This window comes from Pteropus alecto, unplaced genomic scaffold (assembly GCF_000325575.1).
Source record: "Pteropus alecto unplaced genomic scaffold, ASM32557v1 scaffold131, whole genome shotgun sequence".
Taxonomy (NCBI): Eukaryota; Metazoa; Chordata; class Mammalia; order Chiroptera; family Pteropodidae; genus Pteropus; species Pteropus alecto.
This window is the reverse complement of record NW_006434709.1, coordinates 964,135-981,936: the sequence shown is the minus strand read 5'-3', so window position 1 is coordinate 981,936 and position 17,802 is coordinate 964,135. Positions and strand designations below refer to the sequence as shown.

Below are 17,802 nucleotides of genomic sequence, written 5' to 3'. Positions count from 1 at the left end.
AGAGAGGGAGAAAAAGAGAGTGGGAGAGGGAGGGAGAGCGAGCTAACTGGTGGTACAGAGAAGGATTCCCTGGAAGTTCTGAGCGCTCAGTTGGGGTTGCTGGTTAAGAATCTGAGGTGCTTCCATTCTGGCAACGATGGGGTTTCCTATCTGAATTATAGGCACCAGCAAGGAGGAAGGAGAGAGTTGGGTTGATGCATGGGGGCGTAACTCATAGGCCTGGCTTAGCCTTGAAAGGATGGGAGGCTTATGGGGACTGAGGGGTGGAGAGGAGGAAGAGGAGTCAGGAGTCCAGGAGAGGCACCCAGGAGTGGGCAGGGCCGAGGGAACTGGAATTCTGTGTGGTGCGAGGTTCCTGGAGAGGGTGGCTGGAGGGAAGAGAGGAGGAGGTCAGAAGAGGAGGTCAAGAAACAGAGTCCAGGGGGTTCTGAATTCAACCAGGAGAGAGAAGGAGGAACTGGCTTGACTCAGGCAGAACCAGCGGGTCCCTCTGTGGGAGAAGGGACCCTGGGAGGCAAGTGGAGCCGAGCCCACAGTGGGGAACCAATGAGCCTGTCTGGACTCAAGGACTGTCTGGGGTGGGTTTGTTTGGGGGCACTGCACAGCCTCTGGGCTCCTTGGTCCTGCCGCAGAGCCAGCCCTCTGCCGAGGGGTTCAGGGCCTCTGGCAGGCAAGCCCTCCAGGGACCCCATTAACCAGACGAGACTGTCGTAAAGTACAAGGTCTCCTTTCATCCGGCTGCTTTGAACCACCGCTGGTTGCCCTGGCCGGCTCCCCACCTGGAGCCCAGCACACCCACCGGGGCCTGCCTGCGCGTCAGGCACCCACCCTGCAAATAAACAGCTAGTAAAAGGGCCCAGACCAGGAGCGTAATGAGCGCCTGGGACCTGGGGGGCCATTCCCCAGGCTGGAGCCCCAGCCCAGCTGCTCCCACCAGGGGCCGTTTGAACCTCTGGCTCATTATTGAGCCCATAAACCAGGCCGGCCAGAGGAATGGAGGCTGCTGGCGGCCTGTGCAGGCAGGCCTGTGGTGCTGGCCATAAAAGCCCCGCCAGAGGAGGGAGGCACCTGCAGGAGGGCTGGGGCCGGAAAAGGGGGAGGCACCAGACGGGCTGGGGGCTGAGGGGCCAGCTGGAGACCTGAGTCCCTTCACCAGCTCAGGCAGCAGTCCAAACCGTGGCCAAGTGTTTGCAAGGTGGCCAGTCTTCTCGGGGCATGGTCTTTGGTTCGGGAGCTCTGTGGGCCTGTGTGACCTGGGGTGGCCACCTGGCGGGCATGGCCCTGACTGGGCAGCAAGGCTGTGTATGCAGGGCACCCAGGACCAGACAGACCCTGTGTGGTCAGCAGTGCTTCCTGACTCCCTAGGGAGTCTGCCCCTCTGATACTTGGTCCAGGCCTCTGCTATGACCTGGCACTGATGACCTGGCACCCATGGTCTATGGGATGGTCAGAATGTTTCCTGTCCTTGCCACCCTCCTAGGTCAAGCTACAATGAGAGGACAGAGAACAGGAGTGAGCAGGGACGCCCAGTGACAGTCTTTTGAGTTGAGTGTGGCTAAACCCATGGTAAACCCAAGCCTTGGTGAGCCCAGGCTCCACCCCTCAGCTGCTCCACGGGGCGTCCAAGGGAAGGGGCCCAAGATGACGCTGTTTGGATGACTAGTCTGAGGGTGTTGGGATGGGGAGAACAGAAGGGTGACGAACTTTCTAGCACCAGGGGCTTTTGATTTACCCCAGGGCAAGCTCTTGGAGGTAAAGGTGGCTGACCTAAGAGTTGGCATGCCGAGGGAGGATCTTGGATCACTGCCCCCTAGTGTCACCTCCTTACAGCAGTGTGTCAAGGGGATCCTTTTGGCGACAGTCAGGGTGGGGTGGGTGACCTCGGGTTCTAAGCCAGCCCACCCTGTCCCCAAGATCACATAAGCAGATCAGGATTTAGAGGTGAGAGCAGGATTCTGGAACCTGACTGCCTGGGTGTGAACCCTGGCTTGCCGCGTCCCAGCAGTGTGACTCACAAGGTACTTGCACTGGTTTCCTCAGCTCTGAGGACAGTATCTCTCTTGTAGATTGTCCGAAGTATAAATGAGTTCATAGCGGCAAAGGGCTGGCTTATAAGAAGTACGATATTAATATTGTTATTAGCCGTCAGGTCTTGGGTAAACTCTTAACTTCCCCAAGCCTGTTTCATCATCTGTAGAATGAGAGTGAGAAACTTGACTCACAGAACTGGGAAGATTAAAAGAGCTCCCTATGCGAAGAGAGCCTGCGTGGCACCCTCCCGGTCCTCGAACGCTGCTCTCTGGGGCCTCATCAGTCTTCCCACCGGGACCTGGCTCTGGCAAGTCTCTAAGGGGTGTCCCACTCCACTGCTTCCTCCAGGCAGCCTTCCAGGCTGGCAGGGACCACTGCCTCTCTCTAATCTTGCCTTCTTGCTTCCTTCTCTGCTCTTCCTCTGGTCAGGATGCTTTCTGGAGGCTGGACAAGACTGAGAGCAAAATCCCAGCGCGAGTGGTATTCCAGATCTGGGACAACGACAAGTTCTCCTTTGACGACTTTCTGGGTGAGCACTGCTTCCAGTCTGCACCATTCTGCACATTGTGGGCTGCCCCACAACCCCCGCTGTGTGTGTGTGCCACTCTTGGCTGGCTAGCAGGAGATGCAGTCCTATTTTCTGCCCTCAGGGAGCTCAGCGTCACTGGTCCCTGGTGCTGAGTGAGGTCTGTGACAGAGTAGTGCCAGAGTAATTGGAGTGGCCAGCGGGGTGGGCCTGTCAGCATAGGTGTCATTGAACACTGGGCTGTGTTGGATGGTAGGACTCAGATAGGTAAGGAAGAGAGGGAAGCAGAGGTCGAAGGCAGTGCAAGCATACACTGGCTGTCACTGGCTGTCACTGGCTGTCTGGCCTCAGGCTTGACAGGATGCTCCCAGCCCACAGCCCTCAGTCTAGATGCAGACTGAGCCCAGCGAGGGCCTGGAGTCGCTCTTCATCCTTGTGTCCAAGTGAGGACCGGATACATGAACACAGCTCTGTCCCCCAAGCCCCAGACAGGATTCTTTTGGGGTAGAAGTGTGCTGAAACCCTGAGCTGGGGAGCAGGGAGTGCCGGGCTGAAGGATGTGGTGGAGACAGTGCTCTCGCAGGGGTGAGATGTGGGGCAAGGAGGATGGCACTGTATGGCGCCAGCAGGCTGGACTGTAACAGTCCCATCACAGCTATAAAAGTTACCCAGGAAAATGTGGTCTATACATACAATGGGATAGTCTTCAGCCGTAGAAGAAATGAAATACTGATGCATATGCTACAACAGGGATGAACCTTGAAAACATGCTAAGTGAAAGAAGCCAGACACAGACAGACACATAATGTGTGATTCCATTGATATAAAATGTCCACAATAGGCCGGTCTATAGGGACAGAAAGTGGGCTCATGGTTGCCAGGGCTGGGAGAAAAGGGGAGTGGGGAGTACAGCTAATGGGTATGATGTTTCTTTTGGGGGCGATAAATGTGTAATTAAAATGACACTTTTTGTGTTAGACAGATTTCACCACAATAAAAACAATTGAAAAGTGATGGATGATAGATGTAGACAGTGGGTAAATGAATGGATCCGAGCACAGTGAGAGGAACAGCTGAGTGGGTGATAAGTTCTGTTAAGACGAATCAGTAAGGGTAGATTAGCGGGCACGTGGACATGTGAGTAGGTGGGTGGGAAGCTGTAGAGATGGAATAAGAGGCCATGGATGGGGAGCTGGCGTTTGAGGGATTTGACCTGTGACCAAGCCCATGGATAGGGGCTGAGGAGGTGACTGAGTTTTTTTGGAACCTGCCCAGCCCCTTGGCTGCCTGTGATTGAGAAACCCTCCACCGAAAAACCCCTTTCTGTCGCAGGCTCCTTGCAGCTGGATCTTAACCACATGCCCAAGCCTGCCAAGACAGCCGAGAAGTGCTCCTTGGACCTGCTGGATGACACGTTCCACCCGGAGTGGTTTGTGTCCCTTTTTGAACAGAAAACCGTGAAGGGCTGGTGGCCCTGTGTGGCAGAGGAGGGTGAGAAGAAGGTGCTGGCGGTGAGTTGCTTCTCCCAGCCCGGTGGAGGCGCGGGAGCCACTCTTCACTGGGCACCTCTGGGTCGTTCTCCCTCTCTCCTGCCCCTCTCTCTGTTTTCCAAGGCACTGTCCCTTTTCCCTTCCAGTTGCCCGCCTTCCTCTCCTCGAGGCGCACATTCCAGGGAAGCCTATTTAAATGGAAAGATGCCCTTCTCTCTCTCGAACTCTGGCTGTTTTCTGCTCCTTAGCCTTCACAGTGACCTGTGTGCTGGGTTCCCCGCTGGCTGGGCCTCCTGTGGAGGACAGGGGTCCTGCCTCTCATTTGAGCAGGACCCTGTGAGGGACTGTCCTGGTACCACTGTCCTTGCCCAGAGGTATGAAAGGGGACTGTGAACTGTCCTTCCATTAAAGAGGAAGTGAATCTCTGACAGTTTGCTTCAAAATGGCAGGCAGCCAGCCAACTCCTAAAGTGGCCCTTGAAATAAAATATCCTTACTGTTTAAGGAATTATAAAAATGAACAAGAAATAACTAACATTTCAAAAGAGCACAGGGCACGCATAGATAATACACAAAAGAAGTAAAAAGGAACGTTAAACACTTAAAAAGGTTTATTTCTCCTAGTAATTAGATAGGGGCATATTTTTTTAAAGTAAAAACATTTTTTGCCTATTAAATTATAATTACAAAACTAGAAATGCTCATTGCTGGTGAAGATACAGAGATAGGCCCCTCATTTACTACTGCTGGGAGCGCTAATGTTTTTACTATTGGGGAAGCAATTTGGTAATATACAACAAAAGATTTGACAATCTTTATGCCCTTGGCCTCTGTCATTCCACTTCTAAAATCTCTCCTAAAGAAATAACTAGCTAAAATAAAAAAAAAATTAGGTTTGGGGTGTTCGTCGCAGCATTATTTATAATATTAAAGAGTTGGAAATAATCTAAATGAACCAAAATAAGTAGTTTACAAAATAAATTATGACCAACCATCCCATAGAATGTCTTAAGGCCATTAAAAAGCAAACTTTAAAGAATTTGTGATTACATAGTGAAATAGAGTATATTCTTAAGTGAAAGAAGTAAGCTGCAGAACTATGTATATACACAGTGTGATATTTCATATACATGCAGAGAAAAACAATTCTGATGCACAAAAATATTAGCAGTCTTGCCTCCATATAGTAGAAGGTTGGCTGTTATTTTTCTTCCTCTATATGGGCAGACCTTGGAGATATTACGGGTTCAGTGTTAGACCACCGCAATAAAGTGAATATCGCAATAAAGTGAGCCACACAAATTTTTTGGTTTCCCAGTGCATATAAAAGTTATATTTATAGTATACTGTAGACTATTAAGTGTGCAATAGCATTATGTCTATAAAAACAATGTACATACCTTAATTAAAAATACTTTATTGCTAAAAAATGCTAACCATCATCTGAGCCTTTAGCGAGTCGTAATCCTTTTGCCGGTGGAGGGTCTAACCCTCAATTTGTAAAAAACGCAGCATCTGTGAAGCGCAGTAAGCAACGCACAATAAAACAAAGTATGCCTGTGTATTTCTTTAGATTCAAAATGTTCTACCGGAATCAGGTCAACCCAATATCATTTAAAAAATAAAGTGGCTCTTACATTTGTCCTGGTCTGGCTCCTCTCCAGGTCATGGGGCAGAGCGTTTGTGCCCCTGACCAGGCCCCCTCTGCCCCGCAGGGCAAGCTGGAGATGACGTTGGAGATAGTAGCCGAGAGCGAGCATGAGGAGCGGCCTGCTGGCCAGGGCCGGGATGAGCCCAACATGAACCCCAAACTCGAGGACCCAAGGTCAGTGCCCAGCCTCCAACCCCGGATGCCTAGAGTTATGAAAGGTGTAGCCACAGCACGGGAGGCCCACTGCATAGTCATGCAGAGGTCACAAGGCCCACATAGCCCAGAGAAGGCCACACGGTGTTAAGGGGCAGGTGACAGACGTCATTCCAGGGGATGCAGGGCTCCTCAGCTAGTTCAAGAAGCAGGTTGGTTGTGTACCAGGTACACTGACATATGTCACGTACACGTGTTACGGAACCGTCCGCACCGAGTCGTTATTATCATCTTCATTTTACGGATGAGGAAACAATCTCAGCAAAGTTGAATAAGATCATTCCACTAGGAAAGTGGTGAAGCTGGAATTCTCACACCGGTCTGATTGGCTCCAGAGACCCATCATAGTTTTTCCCCTGACCAAGCCACCGTCTGTGGCTCTCCTGTGGTGTCACTGTAGCTTTCAAAAATGGTCTTCCAGCCTTAATTTTCCCATCTGTGAAATGGGGGGACCAGTCCCTGTCTTCCCTACCTCACAGGCCCCAAAGAACACAGACCACTCCAGTGGATGTAGAAGCCCTAAAGGCAGTCACTAGGGGCTGAAATACTGCTCTTGGCTGAGGGGCAGGGGTGCTATATCAAGGCTGTGTTTGCTGAGTCCTTCCTTGTGGCCTGCTCACCTCAAATCAGACTTGGCACTGACGGTTCACTTTATCAAGCTGCTGTCCCAAGTGCCACAGAGCAGGCAGAGCAGGCAGAGCAAGGAGAGGCATCCTTGCCCAGGAATGTTGGGATCTGGGTAGAAAGACAAGAGAGGCTCAGAAGACCCAGCAGCATGCAGTTAAATTGGCCATTATCGAGACAAAATCTTGCATGCTCTTTGAGTTGCGAGGCTGACCTAGGGGAAGGTTTTGAGGTTCTTGGTTGTGAGTAAGAGAAACTCAGCTTCCTGGGTTCACTTCTTGCAATCCTTCTCTGACCATAGACCCGCCATATGCATCTAGGCAGGTGGCTTGGCTTATCTGGGGCTCCGTGGGCCATAGCTCACCTAATGTGACAGCTTCTCAAGGCTCTGCCCAGCTCTCAAATCCCTAGCCTGTGATTAAGTCTTGGGTCGGGAAGGAGAGAGGGTGGCAGGGAAGGTGTCCTGGACAACTGGGTGGCTGAGAACTGGGCCCCTGAAGGTGTGTAGGACTTGGTGGCACCAAGAAGAGGAGGGCAGCACGAGTGGCACTCACACTGGAGCACAGGCTTGGAGGAGAAGGGAATGCGGGTGCAAAGGGCTAAGGTTTGGGGATGGGACTGGGGGCTGACAGCAGAGGGCCAGGGCAACTTGGGAGCAGGACGTGGAGAGAGCAGCCGTGGTAGGGGTGCCTTGCTGACCTCTGGGGTCTCACTTCCAGGCGCCCTGATACCTCCTTCCTCTGGTTTACCTCCCCGTACAAGACTATGAAGTTCATCTTGTGGCGGAGGTTCCGGTGTGCCATCATCCTCTTCATCATTCTCTTCATCCTGCTGCTGTTCTTGGGCATCTTCGTCTATGCCTTCCCGGTGAGTGGGCCCGAGGGGAGGCCACAGGCGTTGACTTGGAGAAGCTCCTGGTCTGATGTGGGAGGTACAGCTCCTGACTTTCTCACAGAGAGTCTGGTCTCATGGGGAGTCTGTCCTTGTCCTCAAAGATCCCCAGTCTGATGGAGAAAAGTAGCCTCTGTCCTTGCGGAGCTCGTGATCTGACGAGGGGGACATGACCCTTCCTCTGGGGAGTCCCCAGTCTGGTGGGGAGATGAAATCCTCCGCTTGGGGAGCTCTTAGGCCAATAGGGGAAACTGAGCTCTTGCCCTCCCCAGGGAGACACGGCTGTCCCCAGCAAGCCCCCGGACTGTGTAGTCAAAGGGTTGGTAGAAGATGAGCCCCCTTGGGCAAGGGTGGGTGGGAGAAACTTCCTGAGGGAGGACGTGGAGCTTGGTCTGGAAGGAAAGGGAGGCAATGGATGGCAGAACAGAGGAAAAGGTCCCTCTGTGAGAATGGCACTTACTGAAATCCAGAGGGAGGACCTGGGGCAGGGAGAAGGTCTCAGCGTCCATCTCTAAGTCCCGCTCCCAAGTCGATAGAGTGTATCCTGCCTCCTGCAGTAGAGTAGGCATGGGGGAAGAGGTGAGTGGACAGGAGGAGGCCTAGCTGCCTCTCACTTGACACAATGCACAATGGGGGTCTCTTTCACCTGGCAAGAAGGCAGCTGCTACTTCCCCATCTGAGGAGGATCTAGGTGGGGCTTTATTCTTCATCTGGGCTTCCCTGGTCCTCACAGCTCATCAGGGGAACCCTGAAGATGCTCTGCAAGGCACCCCCCTCCCCGCCAAGGTCTGGAACTTCAGACCTTGAAGGCATCACAGTGTTCTCAGGCTGATACCTGATTTTTAATGTTCTTTAAGCTAAACAAAACAAAACAAAACAAAACCAAACAAAACAAAACAAATCCTTTTTAATATGAAATTTTCAAGCTGATATAAAAGTAGAGAGAATGGCACAGTTGACTCAATGTTACCCTGTTTTGAATGGCAAAGAAACAGGCACCCAGAGAGGGCAAGGGACTGGCTCAGGATGCAGGGCAGTCTGTGCACAGCTCCCAGTCCTGGGTTCTGGGCGCTGTGGGCCTCAGTGCCGGTCAGCACCAGGCCACCGGCCAAGCGCAATGTGCCCGCAGTCTGCTCTGGGAGTTGCTTGCCTGTGCGCATTTTGCTTTGTGAATCCTCGAGGAGGAGGAGGTAGATAGGGAACTCTCTCCCACTGTGCCTGCTGAGCCCTTGGATCAGCAGGTCCTGGAGTTGTTAGAAGAGCAGTCCAACATCATTTCATACAACGTTGATGAGATGCCCTAAGAACTTAACTCTTGTTTACGTCAATTAGCTTCCGGGAAAATTGGTTTTGTTATGTCATTTTGCTTAAAGTGGCAGAACCTATCGATGATGACGTTAAGTGTAGACTTACTGTATCGGCACAGCGCACCTCCTGCGGGGAAGAGAGTTAAAACCACAAGGCCATCCCCTTTAGTCCCTAACATCAGGAACTGTGGGGAACAGCAGAGGGGACGGTTTTTGTCTGGGCCATAAATGACAAAGGAGGGTGCAGGATCAGGATGGCGGATGAGTCTGGCCGTAGGCCAGGCCCTGTGAGCCGGCTGTGATCGCCTGGAACACTTTGCCGAAATATGTTCTGAGGCTCGGCAAGAAGAGTTATAAGTGATAGGGCAGATATGGCTGTGTTCTGGGGGTCGGTTTTGGTTGTGGAGACTTGAATCTTGTCCAATTTGGGGGACCCTCTCGAAGCAAAGGAAGAGGAAATTACAAACACAGGTTCAATACTAGTCAGGCACATGCAAGTGTGGTGCCCTGGAGTGTAAGCTGCCCTGGGGGACGTGGGATCCAGTGTCAGGCCCATGACTGTGCCTCCGTGTGTCCCCCCATCAAGCAGAGCCAGGATACTAAGTCGGAGAGGTGAGGTCTCCCTTGCCCGATTGCCCTCAAGCTCCCTTCCTGTAATTTTGAGTGTATCCAGCCCGTGGTATATGTTTGGGAGGCGGGGGTGTGTTGTAGCGATGAGAGCAAGGTGATGATGCTCGTGCCACTGCGGTTTGATCCCCTGGGAGATACAGTGAGGGAGGGAAAACATGACTATAATCAGTCATGAGGCTCAGGCCAGGGGAGGTTTGGCAGAGCTGGTGTAGACCCCTGCTCCTCCTAGGTGCAGCAGTGGCCTCAGTACCAGGGAGCTGGTTAGAAATGTGGAGTCCTGGGCTAGGCCCAGGTCTGCTGAGAAGAATTTGCACTGGGGCACATTTAGGTCAGACGATCGCTATTGTGCATGGTGGAGCTCTGCACTTAGGGTCAGTAGATGAAGGCTGGGCTCTGGCTCTGCTGGCGTGTGACCTTGGCAAGGCGCTCCCATCTGCATGAGGACAGGGCTGGGCTAGGTCAGCTCTGACCTGCTGTGACTAGTGCTGTGGGTAGGGGAGCTCTTTCGTTTTCCCTGGAGTGGGGCAGCTCATCAAGCCAGCTTCCTTCTGAAGAGGCAAAGGGAAGGCAGGGACAGGTCACCATTGCCATCACCATGGCACTTTCTATGTCTAGCTTCCATCCTGACCGGCTGGGCCCTGTCCTGTGAGGCAGTTGGGCAGCAGGCTAGGTATTCAGGGGTCTGGGGAAGGAGGCCCCACTGACCAGTTGAGAGAGGGTGGGAAGATTTCCGGTCACTTCCAGCCCCATGGTCCTTTCTTGTCCCTGGGGCAGCCTTAGCCCCAGGCCCTGTGGGCAGGAGCAGAGAAGCACTTTGACCAGTAGCCCTGGTCAGAGCCCTCCCCTGTTTCCTGGGTCCCCAACAGTGGCATCATCCTTCTTTGAATTCTTCTGGAAATTGTCCTCTTTAAAATACCAACTCCACCTTCCCTCTCCCAGAGCTGGTGTGTGAGGGTCAGATCTTATGTGAGGGGTCCGGGGCTAAAGGGGCAGCCTGGGCCTGAGGCTGCAGACCGGTTTTGTTGGCAGGCCTTTGCTACAAGCTGGGCAAATCCCGCTGCTCTCCACTAAGTCTCCTAATCACCTGGTGGGCTCCAAGAACTTCACCTGACTTACTTGTAGGCCTTTGGGAGGCAGAGGGCCTGGAAGAGAGCTGCTCCCCTCTAGTTGGTCCAATCTCCCACCCTCTTGGAAATTCCTCTGGGAGTGGGACAAGGAGGGCAGCCTGTCTGATTCCTCCCAGCTCCCCTGCAGCCAGCCGGGAGCAGGGCCAGCGTGGGGAGGCAGGAGGCGATCTGGCGGGAAGGCTTTGTTTCCAGAGCTGGCTTTCCCGGGCCGGCGCTGGGGAACATACTGTCCCAATTAGGAGCCCTGCGTTGTGTTGTATGTGCTTTCATGGTTTTTGGGGGGAGGAGTAGAGAGAGGAGATTCCTCTCAGTCCTACAGCAGCCAGAGCCTAATCAGGGGTGACCCATCCCAGGTGCTGGCCTGTGTTATGGAGGTGCTGGTCACCCCCGTAAATCCCGCCCCACTGCTCTCTGCTTTCTGGACAGGAGTTTGGTGGCCAAGGAGCCCTGGGTTCCCATGTGGCGGAGGGGGATAGGGGAGGTGGGGAGAACCCCAGCCATACCTTCAGGTCACCTGTCTGATGGAAGAAGCCAGGGCAGGCCCTAGTGATTGAAGTCCTCTTGGCAGCTGTTTGGAACATGGGAGTGCGCCCTGGATCGATGGGGCAAAATATAGAGCAATTCGGGCAGCTGTGGCCCCCTGGTGGGAGGGTGCTGGCAGAATTTCAGGAGAGTTTGGGCTTGTGTGATTGGCAGGAACACCGGGAGGGTGGAGTGTCGAGCTCAGTGAGGTGCAGGGGCGGAGTGAGGGTGAGGTGCAGGCAGGCGGTTGAGTAGATGAGCCTCCTTTTCCCGCTGAGTCCCTCCTGGCAGTTATCACCACGTGTCCTTGCCTCCTCCCTCCCTCCAGAACTATGCTGCCATGAAGCTGGTGAAGCCCTTCAGCTGAGGACTGTCTGGCCCAAGACTGGCTGCTTCCTCCGTCCAGCTCAGCTGAGCTCCTCTGGACCTCCAGGCCTGACCGTCCTCCAAGGTGGGCAGACAGATGGACTGGCACGTGCTCCAAGAGTTGCTAACATCGAGCCCTGGGGGCACCTGCTTTCATCATTTCTTTCTCCCCGAGTCGAACCCTTTTGGATCAGCCTATATGTATTTCAGTATAAAACAGTTGGAACCACAAAGCTGTGTTCACGTGTGTATCTCTCCAGTACCTGAATGGGACGTGACTGTGTAGGGCATGTGTCTGGGTGGACGGGGTGGGACTGGCGTGTATGTCACCTCTGGCTCAGCATTCTGAGTGAATAGTGAATCCTTTGACAAGACTGGTTGGGCGTGGGGTGGGCTTTGAGGCTTGGTGTCTGGCCAGCCTAAAGACTCAGCGTGTTCTGCCTCTCTAGGACTTTCCACCTCCCCCTCCCCAACTCAGGCATCTCCTCTTCCTTTCTTAGGTACCCTTTACTTAGGTGGTAGTTACCTGTACCTTCTGGTTTCTTTCACCACACCTGGGAAGAGGTTTCACTTTATACACATGGAGCCCACAGGAATAGGTTGGGCCAGAAACTCTCTAGGCAGGGAGAGCTACTGGTCCCCTGGCTGTGGCCTTGTGATTTCTTGTGATTTCTTGGGATTTCTTGCAATTCCCTCCCTCTGCTTCCTCACTCTCCTTTCAAGATAAGGTCTGGAAAAACACACCTTTTTCTTGTGGCCCGAAGCTTAGCATTAACCATAGGTCTGACAGCTCCTCTAGGAATCAAGCTTAATCTATGGCAGCAGCAGGAACATCCTTAAGAGAAAAAGCAAAAAACACAAAAACATCGTTTCCAAAATAGAGGCCTCCGCCTCTCTCGCCTGAGTGGCTGGAGATCGGGAGCACAGTGCTGGCCACCTTGTCTCCTATTACCAGGAGGGCGTCCCCTATTTCCCCCTTGTGAGCCTGCTCCCAGAGTGATCTTTCCAGAACCCTTGGCTCTTCACTGCACGCTGGGACATAGACTGAGGCCCTGCTATGTCCCCACCTGATTGGCACAGGAGAGGTCAAGTTGGAGGTGGTCCTTAGTGTCCAGCTCTGTATAGGCCCTGAGAACCTGAGACCCTGACACCTGAACCCTAGAACCAGGTGGCTACCCCTCACCAGAACATGCAGCAGAGACGAGGGTCCAAAGCTCTTCTGAGAAGGTCAATCTGGGGATGAGCCCACTGTGTACCCATTGTGTGTGCCTGTGTGGAGGCCCTGAGAGTCAGCCATCCCGCAGAGGAGAACGGAGGTGAAGGGGAGGAAGGGGCGGGGCCGTGGCCACAGGACGTGCCGAGGGAGCTTGAGAGGTTGGGGAGACCTGAGAATACTCAAAGGTAGAGAGGAGGAAGCCACTGGGGAGGGAAAGATCAAAGATAGAACAGATAATGTGAGATAATTAATGGAACCCGTTTCTGGAGAAGAGAAAGGAGTTGGCTTTGGAAAGAAAGTTTTCATCCAGGCACAGGAAGGCAGGAAGAAACAAATGTACACCATGCAACTGTCAGCAAGAGTAAAAGAGCTTTGGGGGATACTGATTGTGCCTAATTTTTTCATTAATTTATTTGTTGTTCTGAGTTGCAGATAAGAGAATGCATTACTCAAATAGTAAAGGGAACTTGATGGCTTTATAGAAATGAAATGATCAGAGGGACCCGTTCAGGCAAGGGTCGATCTGGCTCCTCATCTAGGTCACCAAATGCTCTCTCTGCCATCATCAGAGGGGGCTTCGATCTAAAGCTTGCTTTATTCCTAGAGCTAGGGTTAATGCTGCTCCCTGGTATAGGCCACCAAGCTAAACTCAGGGAGAATGGAGAGTGGATCATGAGGACACACCACGTCCAGCAAACGTTTATTGAGATACTCAACATGGCAGCCCTAAAGCAAGTTCTGAGTATACAGCAGTGAGTTACATACGACTCTCGACCTTCCATATCTCCTGAAAAGTGTATCAGGAAACCAAGGTTATTCGTACCTGTATGGGAGTAGGGGTAGGGAGGTCAGGGGACTCTCGAGAAGGAACAGCATCTGAGCAGAGTGTTAGATGGGCCCAGTGGCTAGGAGGGGAAAGCCGTGCTGAGCCACAGAGCTTGAGGCCATGTCTGGACTTGCAGAGAGCCAGGCTTGTTCACAGCATGGTTGAGGGAGAGGGAGCCTGCAGGGAAGCATGCTGGGAGGTGAGAGGGAAGAGGGGTTGGAAGGGCAACGCCAGAGGGGATTTAAGGGCTTTGTGTGGGCAGTTGAGGAGTTAAAACTTCATCCTGGAGGCAAGGAAAAACACAGACGGGCTTAAAGCTGGACTGGCCTTGGTCAGAATCAGAGGTTTTGAAAAATCATTCTAGCTTAGTTGTTATCTTGAGAGATATTAGTCCTCTGGGGACATGTGGGTCGGCTTTAGGTTATACAAGCCTATGGTCTTTGAGAAGGTCAGTGATCTCCCCCAATTCTCAAGAAGGTCTGTGATCATGGATGGTGAAGAACAATTGCTCAGGATACGGTGTGACCAGTTGCAGAGGGCTGTTTCAGAAGGCTGGTCATTAGTCCAGCAGTCAACTGGGGAAGATCTGAAAGGCAGGGCAGGAGTGATTCATTCATTCATGGCTTTTATTCATTCATTAAAGGAAAATATATTTGGCTATCTGTGTACCAGGCAGGGTGCTAGGGTCTAGAGATACGATGTTGAGCAAGAAAACATAGTTCCTCCCCTCCCAGAGCTCACAATTGAGTAGGAAAGAGACACAAGTAGAGAGTCAATTACAATGCACTGATGGATAAGCAAGATGAGAGAGGGAACAGAGTGGGCAAAGACTGACTATAACCAGAAACCGGTTCAAAGATCTACAAGAATTTCCATATGGGCACAGAGCAGTGGTTCCCAACCAGGAGCAATTTTGCCCCTCGGCACATTTGACAGTGTCTGGAGATGTTTTTGATTGTCATAATTGAAGTGTGGGGAGTGAGGGTGCTACTGGCAACAGGAGCTGCTAAGCATCCTTCGATGCGCAGGATAGCCACCGCTCTCTCCTCCAACAAAGAATCATCCGGTTCAAAATGCTGATAGTGCTGCTGTTGCAAAACTCTGGCATAAAGATAGTGGATTCTAGAGGTAAAGAGCAATTAGCCTCGATAGACCTGTAGGATTGACTGGTGAAGGCCAAAGGAGGCAGGGGTGTGTGGGATGAGAGATTCATAAAATCAGTTTTGGACAAGAAGTTTCAGACATGTTTAGGGCACAAAGTGCCCTCCTGCCTTCCACGTCTCCCTGCAGTTATGAGGTCTCTCCCTTCACAAAGTTCCTGAGAGCCTTGTCTACACCTACTGTCTCCATGTCTCCTCACCTCACTCTCTCCTCCACCACTGTGGTCTGACTTTATTCCTGTGGCAGACTCTGTGGGTCTCCTTCTCCAATAGCCATCCCCTCTCTCTTCCTCTTTGCTGAAAGAACTCTGATACTGTTCAGCTTTCCCTGTGGCCATGTGCTGAGAAAGAGTCCCACCCCAGCCCCAGGGGGAGGTGTCTTATTAGATCAAACCAATCACAGTGAAGTCATCGCCCTCGCCAGTGTTTGGTTAGAAAGACACACGTGACTCATTTATGACCAATGAGATATGAGAGGAAGGTAGCAGTGGTTATGGGGGATGACCCCAGCCTGGGAAAGTTTTTCAGAAAGTTTTTCAGAAAGTTTTATCCCCCGTAACAAAGGACGCAAAAGGAGAGACATCTTCACCTTCTGCCTTTTAGACATTTTGTGGAAAAATGTAATGAAAGGAGTCATGGCTGCCATCTTGTGTTCCCGGGGGGACAAGCCTGAGGAAGAAAGTCAACACACGGAGGATGGCAAGGACCTGGCTCTCTAGGAAGCTATTGGGAAAGAACCAACTCTGAAACTGCCCTACCTCCAGATGTCTTGTTATGTGGGATCATAAATTCCTTATTATTTAAGCCATCTTTGGTTGGGTAGTGTGCTACCCACAGCTCAAAGCATCCTTTCTGGTAAATTTCGTCTGCTCCCCCGAAGACTGATTTTACTGCAGTCGCCAATAACCAGGGCTGCCGTGTACAGGCACCACATCTAAGACCCCATACATTTATTATTTATTATAACAATTTTCCCACAGATGGCAGTAAAGTGTTTTGTTCTAATAAAATCAGTGTGTTACAGTAGTTTTCTAATAGAAGTAAACTACCTTGAGGAAAGAGCACCTTTTTCTAATTCACACCAGGGCCCCATCCAGCCCCGGTTGTTAACTCTGTGGACGCTCACCCTTCCCGACTCTTGCAGCAGCTGGCAGTGCTGAGCGTCCTCTTGATATGCTTTCATTCACAACGGTCACCCGATTTCCCACCTCCCTCTCCGGCCTTATTTCTTTGAATCTTTCTCGGTCCTCATGCCCCTGTTCTTCTTATACTGCACGCCTCCTCGGCAGCCTCACATACTTCTATGGCTTCCATTGCTCTCCAGAGGCTACTGACCCCAGAGTCCCTACCTCTAGCCTCGTTTCTGCTCCGTGCTGCAGCCATGTTATCCAGCTGCTTCCCCAGCGGGCATCTTCCCCAGCGTGACTTGCAGGTACCACAAACTCAAGACTGTCCACTGAATATCTCCATCCTCCACTCCACGAAAACAGTTCCTGCTCTTTCGTGCCCTCCATACAGTCGCCGGAACCGGGCATGTGGGAGACATCCTTGAGTCATACCTCCTCCTAACCCCATATTCCAAACAACACCACAGTTTCTGGCTCTCGAATCTCTCTGCATCAAGTTATTTCTCTTCCTGTTGCCACCATCTCCACTTACAATTAGGCCTCCAGCAGGCCGGCATCATCGAAACCCAAGTGTCACTCCTTCGACCTTCTTGTTCTCCTCTCCCCTATGCATTATTCACGAGCAGTCATATCTGGACCCGATCGTGGTTCCCCACCATCCTTAGGGGGAGGCGAACCATACTAGCACATGGTCCCTCCAGAGGCCACTGCTTGCTTGACTTTCCCGCTTCATCTGTTGCCTTTCCCTCTGCTCTGCTGAGCTCAACCGTTTGCTGACCTGGCCTTTGCCCATCGCTCAGATCTCAGCTTAGCCCCTTTCTCTGGTGTGTTTCCTCTGACCCGCCCCGGTGCCCATCCCCCATTGAAACCTAGCAGCCTTGACTGTCCCTCTTAGCCTATGCCTCTGGGGCTTGAATCACATCTCAATCTTTAATTAGATGTCTGCTTTCTTCACTACAGTGACTTTACTAAGTGTTTCAGTGCAAGTGCTCTTTATGTACCCAGGCCCTTGGAATCATTTCAAATAGGATTTTTATGTTCTGAAATTCAGTCAGTTCTCAACGTTTGAGTTCCGTTCTTGCTGCAACATGGAGAATCACTCTCATCTGTTAAAAAAATGGTTCATAAAACTCGATAAGCCTTTTACATATACCCCATTTTCTGTTCCTTTTCCAAGGCTATGTGGACAGCCCAGGATGGGGTGACAGGGAGGTTGGACAGACAGAAAGAGCTATAAGAACATCCCCCTCCCCATATCACTTCTACCCCTGGGGAACAAACTTGTCTCAATCCCCTCTCCATGTGTTTCATAAAGGTAGGATTATGGGATTTCCAGAGGAGCTAAGTGGGCATCCCCTGAATGGGACATGGGGACAGCCCAGGAAATCTTTCCTGCTTGTAGAAGAGAACAGGGTGAGGGCCAGCATTCAGCCTGACACACTCACTGGTCCTTGAGTGGCAGCAGATACTGTCATGACAAGTGGGAACTTTCCCCTCTCTCCATGTGCCGTTGTTCCTTCCTCCGTGACAAGTAGCTGCAGTTCCTGTTCCCTGCGGCTTTCATACCCTGTTTCTCTGCCTTTGTTTGGTCTTGGTTTTTTGCGGGGTGTGTGTGTGTGTGTGTGTGTGTGTGTGTGTGTGTGTGTGTGTGTAAGAGACAACAGATGAGACAGATACAGAGAGACAAACAGAGAGATCACGTAGCGGAGACAAGAGACCAGAACCTGGTTCCCTTCTGTCCTCCCCCTCGGCTCCTAGGCTTATTTGGTTAGAAACAGAATACGAAAGGAAGACAGAGACAGCCCCCCTGTATGTGCGTGTCCCCCCAAATCCAGGAAGTCTCATGTCATATTTTCCTCATAACCTAGTAGTTTACTGTAAGCTCCATTGGTTACCCTGGTTCCATTTTCCGTCACTCCTCAGGGCTGGCTTGCGTGCGTTTGGGGGTGGGGTGGAGTTGTGGGGTGGTGCTTGGTTCAGCTCCTGGGCAGAGGAGCTGAGTATTGGCCCCTGCCTGGCTGGTTCTCCATGTTTCTACCATCAGCCCGGAGCCAGAGTCTGGCTGCACCTCCTACTTGCAGGCTCAGGGGAGCCCC

General features: G+C 51.9%; 1 protein-coding gene across 1 annotated transcript in view; it reads left to right on the top strand.

The window, feature by feature from the left end:
- The window catches only part of DYSF (dysferlin), a 203,049-nt gene extending 191,439 nt beyond the window's left edge, over positions 1-11,610 (top strand). The window contains exons 51-55 of the mRNA XM_025045188.1: positions 2,461-2,560; positions 3,890-4,068; positions 5,762-5,871; positions 7,254-7,401; positions 11,340-11,610. Of these exons, the coding sequence (XP_024900956.1) occupies positions 2,461-2,560; positions 3,890-4,068; positions 5,762-5,871; positions 7,254-7,401; positions 11,340-11,378 (576 nt within the window). The 3' untranslated portion in view covers positions 11,379-11,610. The remainder of the gene's footprint in view (positions 1-2,460; positions 2,561-3,889; positions 4,069-5,761; positions 5,872-7,253; positions 7,402-11,339) is intronic.
- Positions 11,611-17,802: the final 6,192 nt, after the last annotated feature.